This window comes from Nicotiana tomentosiformis, chromosome 11 (assembly GCF_000390325.3).
Source record: "Nicotiana tomentosiformis chromosome 11, ASM39032v3, whole genome shotgun sequence".
NCBI lineage: Eukaryota > Viridiplantae > Streptophyta > Magnoliopsida > Solanales > Solanaceae > Nicotiana > Nicotiana tomentosiformis.
The window spans coordinates 12,726,240-12,743,349 of NC_090822.1; the positions used below are offsets into that span (position 1 = coordinate 12,726,240).

General features: G+C 39.9%; 1 protein-coding gene across 2 annotated transcripts in view; it reads right to left on the reverse strand.

The window, feature by feature from the left end:
- The window catches only part of LOC104093754 (dicer-like protein 4), a 55,549-nt gene that overhangs the window by 35,797 nt on the left and 2,642 nt on the right, over positions 1 to 17,110 (reverse strand). Inside the window, exons 2-8 of one of the 2 annotated variants that reach the window (XM_070188006.1) lie at positions 5,610 to 5,787; positions 4,609 to 4,719; positions 3,661 to 3,801; positions 3,499 to 3,571; positions 2,108 to 2,148; positions 1,541 to 1,675; positions 1,329 to 1,457 (exon numbers count right to left, since the gene is read on the reverse strand). In XM_070188006.1, coding sequence (XP_070044107.1) covers positions 1,329 to 1,457; positions 1,541 to 1,675; positions 2,108 to 2,148; positions 3,499 to 3,571; positions 3,661 to 3,801; positions 4,609 to 4,719; positions 5,610 to 5,787 — 808 coding nt within the window. Of the gene's footprint in view, positions 1 to 1,328; positions 1,458 to 1,540; positions 1,676 to 2,107; positions 2,149 to 3,498; positions 3,572 to 3,660; positions 3,802 to 4,608; positions 4,720 to 5,609; positions 5,788 to 17,110 lie in introns of those variants that run through there. The other variant, XM_070188007.1, reaches the window with a different exon arrangement.

Below are 17,110 nucleotides of genomic sequence, written 5' to 3' on the forward strand. Positions count from 1 at the left end.
GTGACACTTTAGTCCTTCTTATAGTTTATTTAATACTTTTGTGTGTTTACAATTGGACCCATGTAATTAGCCTTTAGCATTACTTTTGGTCCTATAGAGTTGGTTAGCTAGTTTTGTCTTTTAGTGAGAGTGGAGTATATATTCCTGTACCTCTGCAGATTTGGTCATCAATCAAAGAATTATTCTCTTACCCTAATTTTATTCCTTTTTAGCTTAGTTTTCTATTCCTTCTTTTACTGTTCCATTGATGGCTGCAACTCTGCCAAAAACTCTATGCCAGGTCAAGAGAGTCGATTAAACTGCACAAGCTTTTCAAACCAGTCTGCACTCTCTTGTTTTAGAAGAGAGCTAGGAGTCTGGTCAGGTCTTGATCCTAAATCATGGGTTCCATATGGTACGCAAGTTTCTCCTTTATAATGAAATTCTAAATGATACTCAAGTAAAAAGACCATTTATAAAGTTTGCTTGTTGGAGGTGACGGCAAGGCGGGGCAGGTCTTCCCCTGCTAATTTTTTTCTAATATAATTGGGAACACAACAACAACAACAACAAACCCAGTTTGATCTCATAAATGGGATCTGGGGAGGGTAGTGTGTACGCATACCTTACCCCTACCTCATAGAGATAGAGAGGTTGTTTCCGATAGACCCTTGGCTCAAGGAACAGACCTACATCAATCTATTAATATAAAAAAAACTTATAGAAAGAATAAATTCTACCCCCTAAACAAAACTCCCTAAAAGACTATATTGTGGACGCTATGTTGTTGTCCTTGTTACGAGAAGAAAACGTCAATTTATAGAAGTACAAAATTTCTCCTCCAAGAAAACGATAAGGCATATGAAAGAGATTTAACCCTTTTAGGAGTCTTTTTCCTTTCCTTCAAGAAAGAGAGTCCTAATAGAATAGAAATTCAGGGCAAAATCCTAACAATTAGATCTCCTGGTAGTGCTTCAGATAACTTTACTTCACTAATCTTTCAATTTCGGTTTTGCCATTTCCCCCTATCTCTACTTCTTATGAAGCTTCAGCCCATAGAATTCGTAATGTTTGAGACAATGGAATGTGCGTACTATAAGATAGGTTGTTAATCCAATGGAGAGAAGTGATAAAGAGATAAATAGAAGAAAGCTCAAAAATGCAGCAGGAAAATACCTTGCATCCGCAAGAGAACTGAACATATATTGGAGTAAAATTTTCGCATCCCCCATTTAACACGAATAAAATATTAAATGTGAGCAATAAAATATCTGATAACCTAAGAGTCATGAAAGATCAGGGCTTGTGAAAACGGATTAGGGGACAAACAAGAAGAAGTGCAACAAAACCTGTAATGCCCCAAAGACACCTAGGTTTTCCAGAGAAAAAATTAGATGTCCATGCAGTCTCTTGAGCATCTTTTTTGTGTTCCTGAGAGTGCTATGATCAGCTGCTTTCTTGTGAAGCACCATCACACACTGTCAAATCATGAAAACACCAGGGAGTATTTAGTCGAAGACTAATTAGAAAATAGCCATCTCAATTACTGACCAGATAATACCTGGCTTTTAATCTCTTCAAGCTTCTGAAAGTAAGCTTTAGTTAGGCACGCGGTGCCAGGACCATAGTAGTATACATTCACCTTAGGTGATGCAACAAACTGTTCCAGTTCATCCTTGTCTTCAACAGAATACACCTGTGATCATACATAGACAGAAATTAAATATAGAAATGTTAATGTTCCTATTTCCCTCTACGCTTCTACAACAGTATGGGTATGAACCAAGGTTAGCAGTCCAGCTCAGCCCAGACAGGTAAAATGCCGCCAAGCTAGTCATTTGTTACCTAACAATGAAACACCCACAGCAAGAGACCCAGGATACAAAATGATATCTAGGAAATTGGAGTCGCAATCTTATGACAGTTCTTAACAACTCCAAGAACTAATAAACCAAATGACAGAAACCCATCCTTCACAAGTAACTGTTTTTGGACTTTATTGTTCCCATAATAATGATGTGAGGAAACTGTAATCTTTTATAGTCATCCTTTTTTTTTTTCTTTTTTTCTTTAGAAAAATAATTTATTGATGATGGAAAAAAAAGGCTTATGTGTACAATAGTAGCACCTTAGAGCGAAGTAAGGTCTCAAGGCCTTCAACAGTAGCACCTGCAATAGTAAGAAGACAACATAATATCTGAGAGTTGAGGAGCATCCAAAAACAAATGTAGCTTAAAGGAAAGATACATCAGTTTCGCCTGGCAGAATGATTAGTATTGAAAGCAAAGATAAGATAGCAAGAACTATCAATCTGTCACAGCAATTGACCAATGCATGTCATGGCAAGCAGATTTCTTTCCAAAAAGGCACAGACCCCAGAGATCAGATGAGTTTTTTAATACAACTACAATAGACCCAGTGTAATCCCACAAGTGGGTCTGGGGACGGTAGTATGTACGCAGACCTTACCCTTACCTTCAAGAAGGCAGAGAGGTTGTTCAGATTAGTTTTTTTTATAAGTCCAAAAATCAGATAACTTGAAGGCATTTTCAGATTTATTTTCTGATAATACTCCTGTAACTTCTGTTGGTCCAATTTCTAAATAGAATTCATACAGGTCATGACTTTCTCTAGAAGAATCAACTACGTAACGAAGATACATATATTGTCATGCATAAGGAGGTAAAATTCCACATATGCAGATGAGAGACACTTAAAGAAAAAGGAGGTAAAAAGGGTGCGCAGGGACATTTTCCCAGTCATACAAGGCTATATCAGACAGCCAATGATGTTTGACCATTAACATAGACAAAGAAATATCATAACAACAATTCCTCTGCTTCTCCAGTCAGTTTTCAATCAGTTTGACCAATTTTACATGGATAGGAGACGGGGATAAATTCATCATTTCGAAGTAATAATTAAAGATTTACAGATCTCACAAGATGGAAAAACTTTTTCGTTTGTAACAAGTAAGAAGTTGTCCAGAGAATTGACCCCTGGAAACCCAAGAAAGAGACACAAATTATCAAGTAACCTCAAGTGTCAGTTCCATGTCAATCCCATGTGACATTATATCATTCTGCCGAAAATTACTGTGTTGAATCTCATAACAGTTACATTCCATGACAATCCCTAAGCATCTTACAAGCACTGTGAAGTACTATTTGTCAATTTTCCCTAGATTAATAAATATATTTACATTATAAAAAACGTGAAGGGTTGTGAGGCTGGACCAGGTACGAAGAATGAATCTATATCTGTGCACGGAAATTGCTGGCACTAGCTAGCGCCTTCCTTATACTAATATAAAACGTTGGGCCTCTTCCCCTTATTTATTAATATTAGGCAAGTTGCTCGAAAATTGTCAAGTTTAAAACACGAAGGTAACATATGAAATTACTGATGAGCTATCTGATTGGATCCAGCTAGTTGGAGAAAGTTACAACATATTGTCACCGGGTGAATCCATCCCAAAAAAGCAACAATACGCATGAAGAGTACAGCACAATATATTACCTTTTCCTGATATTGGAGATGCAGTCATGCCAAATATACGGGGCAGTTTTACTACATCAGGTTTGTAAAATATCTGTTAAAAATAATATACATGAATAAGAAGGCTACTACATACAAAACAAAGCATGTTTCCCAGCGTATAACACCAGCTCAGCTAATTACCTTCATAATCTCAGCATAAGGATGATCACTCTCAACTTGTGCATAGTGGCACTCATCAAAGATCAGAAGAGCAATAAATTCAATCCTGATATAGCAGTGGGAAAGATTATGTAATAGTATTTGAGGGGTCATAACAAGGACCTGAACAAACAAAGTGCAAATTTGTTGGTCAAAACATTCACATAGTGTCAACAAAAAAATAATTTACAGTATAACAGTCAGTCATCACCAATATCCACACTCATGCACAGTCCAAAAAAGGGCCTAAGATGAGAAGACCACAGTATATAACACATAACATGGTTCAGTCAATCTACTACATATAGTTAACAGAAACCATGTTGATTCCTTTTTTTATTCTTAGTGACTATAAAGGATAATTTAAATTAATAAAACAAAACAAGCAAGTGTTGACGTCAACATTTACGAAAGAGAGAACAAAAAACTGTAGGTCCCTACCAAAAAGTGAAAGGATCCAACAAACTCCATCAAACCATCTATGTCATGTATAGATGTACAATGACACTAAGCTAAGTGCTGTAAACAAAAAAAAATCCAAAATGTGTAGACTTTCTATTTCTTTCAAAGTATCCGTGACACCCTCGAAATAACCCATGTAACACAGGAATTCCAACCCGTACTTGTGGCTCTTCTCAGAATCTCCCTTTCTCAAGCACATAAGCATCATCCACTATCTTCAAAAAGGCTCAGAAAATTATGTAAGATTTCAATTGTAATTGGACAAGATAAGAATACATTAATTTAGTTGAAATCAGTAATTCAGGTTATTTTTATCCCTAACATCAGTTATTCAAGTTTCAAAGAATATTTGCATTAAAATCTGTAATTGGAAGTTTGCATACCAAGAATGCCCAAGGTTCTGTCTCAGACAAATAACATTCAGGAGACGATGCCCATCACTAACAAAAAAAGGTCATGCAGACTTACCTCATACTGTTCCATTTCTTTTTCCCAGTCTTCGTGGCTCTTCAAATGCTTGGATTTCCCGCAGTATGTCCCAACTTTGAAGTCGACAGAGTCTTCTATGACCTTGGCTTGCTATTCCAATTTCAAAAGCACATGAAAAAGAAAATAACTTTTATGCCCATGCTTTATCAAGTTTCAGACACACTTTTTAATTCCCCACCCTGCCCCAAGTTGTAAGAGTACACTCAGAAAACAGAATGGGTTTAATAGGAGTAATAAGATTCTAACGAAGAGAAAATTAGTTAAACATAACAAATGACATTCTGAATTGAAGAGCGCTTTCTTGTTCTCTACGAGATGTAAGACTATAGGCCTTTTCATGCTAATCATTGACCAATTTTCAGCAAAATCGAAAAACTCTATATACTTAATTATTTTGTCTAGACTGAAACAATTAGTCTTCGATTATTTAATAAAATTTCTTTCGTCATATATGCGAAGAATATTGCTTACATACTAGCCACAAAATCAATAAAAATTTCGATGGACAAATACGACAAGTAAAGAGATAAGTTGAAAACTCATTAATATGATGAATACAAAGCTGGAACAGCCACTGGACAAAAGGAGCGATGCCATCAGAACAGTAGCCGCAAAGATATGTGGTGCCTTTGAAGCAGCAGAAAGCGCAACGGCATCAAAGTGGTCACCCAAAAGAAGGGCTTTGATTGGGCCGGTGACATAAGAGAATAAAATTGTCACTTCTATTTTAGTGTCCCCATGAATCAACAAAATTATTGCTTTATCAAAAAAGAGACTCAATTGAAAGGAGAAAAGACAAAAAGGGAATTGTGTAAAATAGCTGGCGGAAACATGCTTAAAGCTCTCATATACCACCTCAATAGCAAGGAAGATATTTGATATTTCAGCCATCTGATTTCATGTAAATTAGTTTTCATCTTTGATATCATAAAATTTAAAAGTTTGAGCAAAAGCCAAAAAAAAATAAAAAATAAGGAAACCTGTTGCACCAACGCCACAGTGGGAGCAAGAAACACGCAAATGCTCTTCTGGGGTTTCCTTATCAGCTGTCCCATCTCATAGATAAGCAAGACGGCAATATGAGTTTTCCCACAGCCCGTTCCCAGATATACAACAACATTCTCCTCTAATGCTTTTTTACAAAGATCCATCTGATACCTGATAAGAAATAAAATCAGCAAAGTCTTGCTATAAAATCATCAAAGCACCTATCTCATTGTTTTTGCCATTACTTAAACATCATTATTCAGTAAAATAGAGTAGTTAAATTCTGCAAGCGTTTGATAATTATAAAGAACTTCAGCTGTTTGAAAGTTCAAAGGTTTTATTGTAACAACACCTTAGCAAAAAAAAGTTCTTTTTTTTATAAGAAAATGTAGAGATTTTATTAATGAGTAACAAGAAGAGAGAGTACAGAAGGAATGAGCTTTTCCTCCTAAATATTGAAGGAATATATCAGATCGTGAGAAATAATACACTGGAAAATATTATGTTATTGATGTGCCCTAACTATAATACAAGTACCCCTATTATAACAATATACAATACCTACGCTACTCCTATTCCATGTAAGACTACGCTTATTTACATAACAACTAACTAACTAACAAAATAGTGAAGCAAAATCAGTTACATCTTTCTTACACCACAAATAGAGAATATTTGAACACCTAGACTCTAAATGAGAAATGAATTCTTTTTTTCCGGGGAACCATTTCTCTCTAACCAGGTGTTCCAGAAAAATACAACTAGACACTGCATTCCAGTAGAATCTGCTTCCCATCACTAAAGTCTTATTATACCAGCTATTTAAGGCATGTATTGTGCTTCTGCATGACAATTTATTCTCAGAAATAAACATAGACCAAATCTGCTTGATGAAAATGCAATGGAACAGTAAGTGATCAACAGATTCAGCCTCCTTCACAAAATACTGCATATAGTAAAGCCCCTATTTTGTAGGTTTTCACGAGTGAGATAGGCACCATGATTTGCAGTCCAGGTGAAGAGGCAACCTGGGGCTGCGACAGTCATTCAAATTATCCTCCATGGCTAATTTACATGGCTTCCTCCAATTTTTAGCAAAAGAGTTTTGTTGATAAGAATGGACCTTGGGCCTAACTTAACCCCAAAAGCTAGCTTATGAGGTGAGAATTGCCCAATACCATATAAGGAGACCAAGACACCCATTACCCACCGATGTGGGACACAACTCAACACCCCCCCCCCCATGCCCAGGCCTGCAACTAGAGCGTGGTCAATATAAATGGGGGCCCAACATCGGTACAATAAATTAGGACGGGCCTAGCTTTGATACCATGATAAGAATGGACCTTGGGCCTAACCCAGCCCCAAAAACTAGCTTATGAGGTGAGGATTGGCCAAGACTATATAAGGAGACCAAGACACCCATTACCCACTGATGTAGGACACAACTCAACAGTAGCATGCCCTGACAGAAAATGTCTTGCCCTTCCAGAGTACAGAATTTGCTATATGTTCATCAATCCTTACAGTTTCAAACTTTAAATTAGTTCCTTTACATGCTCAAACTCCCAATCATTGAGATTTCTTCTCAATATTATTTTTTATAAGGTAGATTTTTTCTCAATATAATATCAATAAACCAGAAGAATAGCAGTCAACAATAGTGCAATTCTTGTGGGTAATTACATATGGTCAGGTAATTGCTCACGTAGAGGAGTATCACCAAAGCACTTCTCGGCCACATTTTAACTCTCTTGCTATTTCTAACTTTTTACTAAACATTATCAAAGAATCATCCCATAGCTTTCTAGTATATTTCCACATAGAAACTCCATATACACCATTTGCACTATCAGTGCACCACTCTTCGGTCTTCCTATATTTAACAATAACAAGATTCTTCCACAAATCATTTTTGTCATCATTGAACCTCCGGTGCCATTTCATCAGCAGGCTTTTGTTTTGAAGTTCTAAAATCTTTGAGTCCAAGTCTCCAAATTTCTTATCCCAGCAAACTGTACCCAACTTGATCAAATGAATTCTCGATTGTCTTGACATCCTTCCCACAAGAAATTGCTTCTCAACATGTCCAAATTGCCTTTCCACTTTTGAGGCATGGGAAATAAACACATATATGAGTAGGAATCTCATCCAACACGTTATTTATTAATGTTAATCACCCTCCAAAGGATATATACAAATTCTTCCAGGGTGCCAATTTCTTTTCACATTTTCAATCACATTTGTCATATATTAACATCCGTTCCTTTAGCACCCAAGGGTATACCCCAAATATGCGGTAGGAAAGCATCCAATTTTGTAGCCAAAGACATCTGCTAGCATGTGTATAACATGGTCAACATTGACAGATATAGCTTGTGCATTACATGTAACCCAGCTCCTAGTCAAAAATATGTAACCCAGCTATAGCTTCAAAGGTTAGATGTGGCAAATGACTGCCTACCGATAATCGCCAAAATAAACTCTTGAAGTGGTCACATTAAGAAATATCTCTGACTTGGGAAATGTGCCTACTTTTTCATTCACCTTCCGGCACCCTTCCGGTGGAATTTCACTCCTTTTCCGGTGAATTTCCTCCTTCGCATAACATGGGGGAAAAGCTTTTCTTTATTTCAGGTGACAAGTCCTATGAGCTTATCGACATCAGTGAAGACAATGAAAGGTGGTTCTTATGGATCGAAAGGGGCAGTAGATTTACAAGTAAAATTAAGATTGATGAGGACAACATCAGATGGGTATGTGAGCAAATGTACCAAGCTTCACGGGGCGCCGGGAATCTTTACAAAAGGTGGGGGAGAAAGATACAAGCCTATTTATACAGAGGGTATCAAAATTACAATGTCTATGGCAGATTCATCAGAATTGAAACTTGGGTTGGAGACAGGAAATTTGCAATCATAATACCAGAAAACGACTACAACAGGGGGTGGGGAGATATAGCAGGAAGAATATTACAATTTTTGGGGAAGCCTGCCAACTACAAGTTCAAAAAGTTTGCAGATGTGCAAAAGAGATCCTTTCTAGTGGCTGCAAAGATTCACCACACAAGTCAACGAGCAAGAAGATGTAGTGGCTGCTACTGGAGATGTTGCTGCTGCCGATGAAAGCTCCCAGTTTCTATCCAAGTGCCTGATTGGTTGCTTCAACGACCCTTTCAATCAAAGCCCCAAAGCTGAAGTCATCCAAAAATGGTTTATCACAAGGTGGAAAGTAACAGCAGGTCTCATGGTCACTCCGATGGCCCATAATTTGTTCCTCTTCGAACTACCATCGAGACAGGAAGCAGCTAGGGTAAAAGCAGGGGATTGGTTCTGGAATGGTACACACTTACTCTTGAGTGGTGGTTGCCGGAATCTGGGTCATCTTCAACCAAAGGTGTAATGGGACAAAAGTGGATCAAAGCCTTTGGAATCCCTCTGCATGGCTGGACATCAAAAACCTTCAGTTTCATAAGAGATAAGTTCGGAGGATTCATAGGCACCGATGAGGACATGAAAAACAGGGCACATATGTTCTGGGCCAGAATCTGTGTAAAAGAAAAAGAGATGAGTTACCCAGGGATCGTCTAGTTAAAAATAGGCAACTTGAGCTACAAGATTTCAGTTTTGGAGGACGTACTCACAAAATCTGCAATTTTCGGCGAGGTTTCAGTCGCCGTCAGAGTAGAGAAGGCGGCAGTCTCTGATAAGCCCTAATCGAGTCAAGCGAAGGAACCAACGAACAACCCAGTGGTCTTTAACCAAAATAGACCCATCATCTTTAATTCAAAAGAGGCTGACGTGGCTGCCTCAAACTCGGGGCATACGTACAGGATGCCAGTTGGAGGCACATTAAATCAAACGGTGGGGTCAAAGAGAGGACTCAAAATTTGGGCCTCTTAGTGGACCATGAATATTACAAAAAGGGCCTAAAAGGCAAGCATGCACAGAGGGGAAAATTAACAAAGCAAAAGCAAATCTGGAGAGCAACTGGGCCTAAAATTGACCCATGTGTTTTGAATCCCAACCCCTATATCTCTGTAAATTATTTTGACCCACTAATGATAGAACTAGAAGCCTCCTTCTCAGAAGGGCCCAGTGTTAAACCTTCTTCAATGACGCACTGCGACTCAGAGGCAGATGATGAAGGAGAAAAGGTTCTGCAAAATATTTGCAGGAAAATGCCACAACCAACTGAAGCTGTAGACAGTTCAGATGTCGAGCTCTCTTCTTGCGACACACTTGCTCTCCCATGGTATGAACAAGGCTCTTCAAACATGCAAGTAATCGATACCCCAAATATCTACAAGCATACAAGATGGACAAAGGTTGTGATGTTAAAGGCATGCAAGGCTTTTGGGGTTAACGTAGAAGGGTTTGAGCATGAGATTATGGGCATCATCCTCCGGATGGATCAAAAGAGGCAAATGCAGTTGCAGAAACAAAAGTCACCTTCCGGAGAAAAAAAAAAGGGTAAGAAGAAGCAAGAAACAGAACTGGAAAGACTAAAATGGGGCCTAAATTACGAGGGTAAAAGGAAAGGGGATATGGACAGGTTTTACAAAGCTTTTTCTGGATGAATGTTAAAATATTAAGCTGGAACGTGCGGGGATTGAATGAAGCAGATAAAAGGACTACAACTTCATCACTGATTAAGAAGTGGAAGCCAGATATTGTTTGTTTACAAGAAACAAAAATAGAAGAATTCCCAGCATCATGGATCAGACAAATATGGGGCAATCGTTGGGTAGAGTGGGCAGAGTTGAAATCTGTAGGGAACAGTGGAGGTATTATCATCTTATGGGACAAAAGGCAATGGGCAAACAGGGATACTCATCAAGGTTAGTACACTCTTTCATGCATGTTAGAAAGCTTGCATGAACAGTTCAGATGGTGTTTTACAGGAGTGTACGGGCCACACACAAATCCTGAAAGAGAGGAACTATGGTTAGAACTTGCAGCAATCAGATCTCTCTGAAATGAGCAATAGGTTATAGGGGGTGATTTCAATGTTTGTAGGTATGAAAATGAAAGATACAATTGTGTTAGAAGGTCCAGGGCCATGGTGTCCTTCTCAGACATCATCCAAGACCTAGGAATTATAGACTTGCCTCTACAAGGAGCTTATTATACCTGGTTCAGAGGTGAAGACTCATTGCAAGTTTCGAGAATAGACAGGTTCTTAATTTCCCCTGAATGGTGCGACAATTTCAAAGCTATCAAGCAGCTAGCCCTCCCAAGAGTGATCTCTGATCATAGGCCCCTACTCCTTGAGTGTGGTGACTGGGAAGCCACCCCCCTTTTTTATTGATAAGGTAAATCGAATTAATCAAAAGGGAGTGAACTCACGTATACACGAAGTATACCAAAGACGTAGAGAATTTACATCAGAACATGATTCTCTACAAAAGACGCCCAATCTTCTATACAAGTATGGGCTAAATGAGTGCACAAAAAAGCGACCAAAGATAAAAGACTATTCATAAAATGTGAAAAAGGAGATTCAATCTCCTCAAAAGCTTTCCTATTTCTCTCCCCCCATACTACCCACATGAGAGCTAACGGGGCGAACTACCGCGCCTTTTGCTTTCTTCTTCTACAAAAACCGCCCCAACTATATAACATTTCCTTTACAGTGCTAGGCATCATCCATTGAACACCAAAAAGATTCAGGATTGCCCTCCACAAAGCAGAGGACACAGGACAATGCAACATAAGGTGATCAACTTCTTCCCCTGAGATTTTACACATGTAGCACCAACTAACAAGTGTAATTCCTCTCTTTCGGAGATTTTCAGCAGTCAAGATCACTCTCCTCGCCGCTAGCCATGCAAAAAAGCACACCTTCGTGGGCGCCCAAGGAATCCAGATCGAGGAGTATGGAAAAGTGGTCTCCTCTCTCACCAACATACTCTGGTAAAAGGACTTTACGGTGAACAAACCATCGCCACGCAAGCCCCATCTCCAAGAGTCGCAGGATGGCTGGAGCCTGTCTTGCCCGTATAGCAGTGCCAACAAAACTTGGAGCTCCGCAATCTCCCAATATTGCATGTTCCTTCTGAATGAGAGGTCCCATACTACCCCCCTTCATACTCCTTGCGAATCTGTTGGACCATCAGTTCTTCTGGTTTGAAACTCTGAAGACGTGGGGGAAGGAGACCCTCAGAGTATCCTCTCCACACCACCTATGATTTTAAAAGCTGATTCTCCTTCCATCTCGCACCCTGTAAGTGATGTTGCCACTGAATGCTTCCCAATTTTTCATGATGCTCCTCCACAAGCCACACCCGAAAGGCGTTGTGATCGCCTTGGTCCTCCAACCCCCTCCCGTTGAATCGTACTTTTCTACTATGACCTCACTCCATAGAGCATGCTCTTCTACCTCGAATCTCCACAGCCACTTTCCCATTAAAGCTCTGTTAAATACCCTAAGATCTTTCACTCCAAGTCAACTCTACTTCTTTGGGGAAGTGACTGTCTGCCAATTCAATAGATGAAACTTTCTAGTTCCATCCGCCGCATCCCATAGAAAGTTCCTTTGAAGTCGCTCCAGTTTTTCTGTGATGCTCACCGGTGCTTGCAACAGGGATAAGTAATAGGTGGGCATACTCGATAAAGTGTTTTTGATAAGCACCTCCTTACCTCCTTTTGACAAATACCGTTTCTGCCACCCTGCTAATCTTTTTTCAACCCGCTCGATCACTGGATTCCAAACCGTAGTATCCTTATATGAAGCGCCCAAAGGGAGGCCCAGGTAAGTAATGGGAAGGGAGCCCACATTGCATCTGAGAACACAAGACAAGGCATTAATATTAGTAACCTCACCTACCGGGAAAATCTCACACTTGCCGATGTTGATTTTGAGTCCTAATACTAACTGAAACCACTGCAGGACCTGCTTCAGGTAGGTCAACTGATCTATATCGGCATCATAGAAAACCAGTGTGTCATCCGCAAAAAGCAAATGTGAGACTCTTCGGGCACTGAGCACCCCAATCGGAGCTGAGAATCCTCTCAAAAAACCTCTGTCCGCCGCACGATACATCATTTTGCTCAGAGCATCCATCACTAGAATGAATAACATGGGGGATAGGGGGTCACCTTGCCTGAGACCCCTGGAACTGCCAAAGAAACCACACGGGCTACCATTAACCAGGACAGAGAATCTGACTGAGGAAATGCAGAACTTGATCCATCCCCTCCATCTTTCCCCAAACCCCATCTGCATCATAATGAAGTCCAGGAACTCCCAATTGACATGGTCGAAAGCCTTCTCAAGGTCCAACTTGCATAGTAAGCCGGGTTCTCTATTTTTCCTTCTGGAGTCTACAAGTTCATTTGCCACCAAGGCAGCATCCAGGATATGCCTACCTTCCACAAACGCATTCTGGGAGGACGAAACAGTCATGTCAAGAACCTTCTTAAGTCTATTGGAAAGCACTTTAGAAATAATCTTGTAAATGCTCACCACGAGACTAATAGGCTTGTAGTCTCTGATACAAGATGCACCTTCTTTCTTAGGCACAATAGTAATAAAGGAAGCATTGATACTTCTCTCGAAAATACCATTCGCATGGAAGTATTCAATGGCTTCCATCAACTCCCCATTGATGGTGGTCCGGGGGCCTTATCACCAGCACAACTCGACACAGCCTCGTGCACCCCCTCTTATTTCAAGTTCGAAAATATGTGGCTACAGGCAGAGGGTTTCATTGATAAGGTTAAAAACTGGTGGCAGAGCTATGTGATAGTAGGCAACCCAGATTTTATACTTGTGCAGAAACTGAGAAGGCTCAAGGCAGACATCACTAATTGGAACAGAGAGGAGTGTGGCAGACTGGAAACACAAAAGACTAAACTACTGGAGGAGCTAGCAATCCTGGAGCAAACAACAGAGAACAGGGCCCAAACACAGGTTGAAAAGGAGAAACTAATGCAGATAATAGTGGAGTTACAGAAAATAGCAAAGGTTGAGGAGGTCTCATGGAGACAAAAATCAAGATGTCTATGGCTTAAAGCAGGTGATAGAAACACTAAGTTCTTTCAGAAAATGGCTAACTCCCACAGAAGGAACAATTATATTAACAGATTGAAGATAGGGGAGGAAATTACTGAGGACCAAGAAGCCATCAAAACTGAAATCCTAAGCTTTTATCGGGGCTTATATTCAGAGAGTGAGCAATGGAGGCCTAGTGTCAACTTTGAAAACTTAGCCAGGATCTCGATGGAGGAAGAAATATGGTTGGAAAGAGCTTTTGAAGAAGAAGAAGTGATGGCAGCCATCAATTCTTGTGCACCAGATAAAGCCCTAGGGCCCGATGGCTACACAATGGCTTTTTACCAAAAAACTTGAGAATTTATCAAGCCGAACATCATGGCAGCAATCGACTATTTCCACCATAACTGTCATATGGTAAAGTCCAGCAATGCCTCCTTCATTGCACTGGTCCCCATGAAAAAAGGTGCAGTAGAGCTCAAGGATTTTAGACCAATAAGCCTTATTGGAAATGTGTATAAGATAGTGGCTAAACTTCTGCAGAAAGAATGAAGACAGTGATGGGGAAGCTAATCTGAGGGGAACAGAATGCATTCCTAAAAGATAGGCAGATAACTGATGCATCACTTATTGCAAATGAACTGCTAGATGAGAGACTTAAAAGTGGAGTCCCTGGAATTCTATGTAAACTAGACATAGAGAAGGCATTTGATCAAGTCAACTGGTCCTATCTTCTGTCTACTCTAAGGGGAATGGGATTTGGTGAAAGATGGATAAGGTGGATCAAGTTCAGTCTAACCACTGTCAAATACTCGGTCCTCATCAACAGATCTCCAGTTGGCTTTTTCTCCCCTCAGAAAGGGATTAGGCAGGGAGACCCTCTCTCACCTTTTCTCTTCATCATAGCAATGGAAGGTTTGAGCAAAATGCTTGATAAAGCAAGGCAATTGGAATGGATTGAAGGGTTCAAGATAAGCAACAACTCAGGGATTTCAATCTCAATCTCCCATCTGCTATACGCAGATGACACACTAATCTTCTGTGGGGCTGAGAGACTGCAGCTGCAGTACCTTAATCTAACCCTTCTTATTTTTGAATCTATTTCAGGTCTACGTATGATATATCCTGTCAATGTGGTACCTGACTTAGATGAGCCGGTAGGTATAATGAGTTGTGGCATTGGCTCATTTCCTACTACCTACCTTGGACTACCCTTGGGAGCAAAACATAAGTCAGTGGAGGTGTGGAATGGTGTGATTGAGAAAGTGGAGAAAAGGTTAGCAACTTGGCAGATGCAATATCTCTCAATGGGTGGAAGGGTGACTCTGATCAATAGTGTCTTGGACAGCATACCAACCTACATCATGTCCCTCTTCCCTATGCCAAGTAAAGTCCAAAAGCAGCTGGACAAATTGAGAAGATCCTTTTTATGGAAAGGTAACAGTGAAGGTCACAAATTCCATTTGGTGAAGTGGGCAACTGTAACTCAACCAAAGTCACTAGGTGGTCTGGGCATTAGAGATCTTTCAAAACACAACAAGAGTTTGCTAATGAAGTGGCATTGGAGATATGGGCAAGAAGGCACAAGCTTATGGAAAGAAACAGTGAAAGCCAAATATGGTCACCTGAATAATTGGAGAGCTCCTCATGGGGTTGGGCCCTGGAAGCACATTAACAGCCTAAAGGAAGTCTTCCAACAAGAAGTATCCTTCAAAGTTGGTAATGGAGCACATGTGAAATTTTGCAAGGATAAGTGGCTAGGGAACTTCACACTTCAAGAAACCTACTCCACTCTTTTCCACCTAGCTACTGATCCTAACTCAACAGTTGCACAGAATAGATCCAACAACACTTGGGAGGTCCTTTTCAGGAGAAACATCCAAGACTGGGAGATAGAAGAAGTGCTTGATCTACTTGGAAAGTTAGCAAATTGTACAACGAGTATCCAGCACACAGATAAGCTAAGATGGGGCACTTCTAAGGAAGGGGCATATACAGTGAAGGCAGGTTACAATAAACTTTGTGCTTTGAATGAAGTTATTGACATGTGGCCTTGGAAGCTAATCCGGAAAACCAAACTGCCTACAAAGGTCAGCTGTTTTGTATGGACTACTCTTAAAGGTGCTATTTTGACACAAGACAATCTCTGTAGGAGGAGCTTCCAGATTGTGAATAGATGCCACATGTGTAAGCTAAACTCAAAATCAATCAATCACTTATTTTTGCATTGCACAGTGGCTACTGATCTTTGGCACATTTCTTCTCAATTTTTGGTATCAGCTGGACAATACCTCAGAACATTAAGGAAGCAGTTGAAAGCTGGAGCTTTTGGAAAGTCAGCAAGGCCATCAAAAGTATCTGGAAAATGGTCCCTGGTTGCATATTTTGGTGTCTTTGGACAGAAAGGAATCGAAGATGTTTTGATAGCATTTCAACTCCTATTCACTTTTTGAAAGCTAGATGTCTAGTGTATCTTTTTAGTTGGAGTAATACCTCCCCTGTAAATAATGTTATTCCCTTTCTAGACTTTATTGGCTCAATGAGCCTAGCCTGATGGCCCATTTTTTTGTGGTTAGCTCCCTATGATTAGAATAGCACATGATGTACTGGAGCTAACATCCCTTCTTTTGTACTTATTGCATCTTCCTGATGCCAGCAATACAACACACCAGCAATACAACACCTTACTTCATCAAAAAAAGGTTAGACAGATAGCTTTCACATGCAGCAATAGGTCTTCATCAGCCTCACATAATCAGCGTGTCATCTGCATATAGAATATGTGACACTTCAACACTGCAGAGGAGCATGCATTTGGAAGGTGGTAGCACAGAAATATGACACCATGGAAAGGAGGTGGATAACCAAAAACATCATTGTTCCTTTTGAGTGCGGCCTTTTTAAGGAATATTAAGAAAACATATATTTAGTGGTTGTATCTCATTTAAGGTAAGAGAGAAACAGGACTTTTAGGGGACAGGTAGTCCAGGGACAACAGGCTGAGGATCATTTTTCCAAACATCTGTAGAGATTCATGCCATCTACAGATGACAGTCCAACAAGTCTGGATATAACATGAGGGAAGTGTATTTGGGATCTTAGATTAAAAAGGAACCTTCTAAGATGGAAAGACGACAAATGTTGAAAATCTACTTGAAATGCTCTATAAAAAGACTTTACTGCTAGACAACCAAGATTACTGGAGGTCGGAGTTAGGGGGTGGTCAAAGGTTAGAGTCGGATATCCGTAAAGAGCTACTATTGTAAGTTTCTTGCTAGACAAAAGTTGGGTTTCCCTCGTTTTCCAGTTTGGATCCCAAGGACTCCAAGAAATGTGCGCTTTTTTTGAATGGTTGGTGGCTAAAAGAGCGATTTTGAGAACCGAAAATTTGAAGAAGAGGAGAATCACATGTCAGTTGGTATTTCATGTGCAAAGATTCTGGAGATGACATGGATCATATCCTACTGCATTGCCAGGTAGCATTACGTTAGTGGTAGAG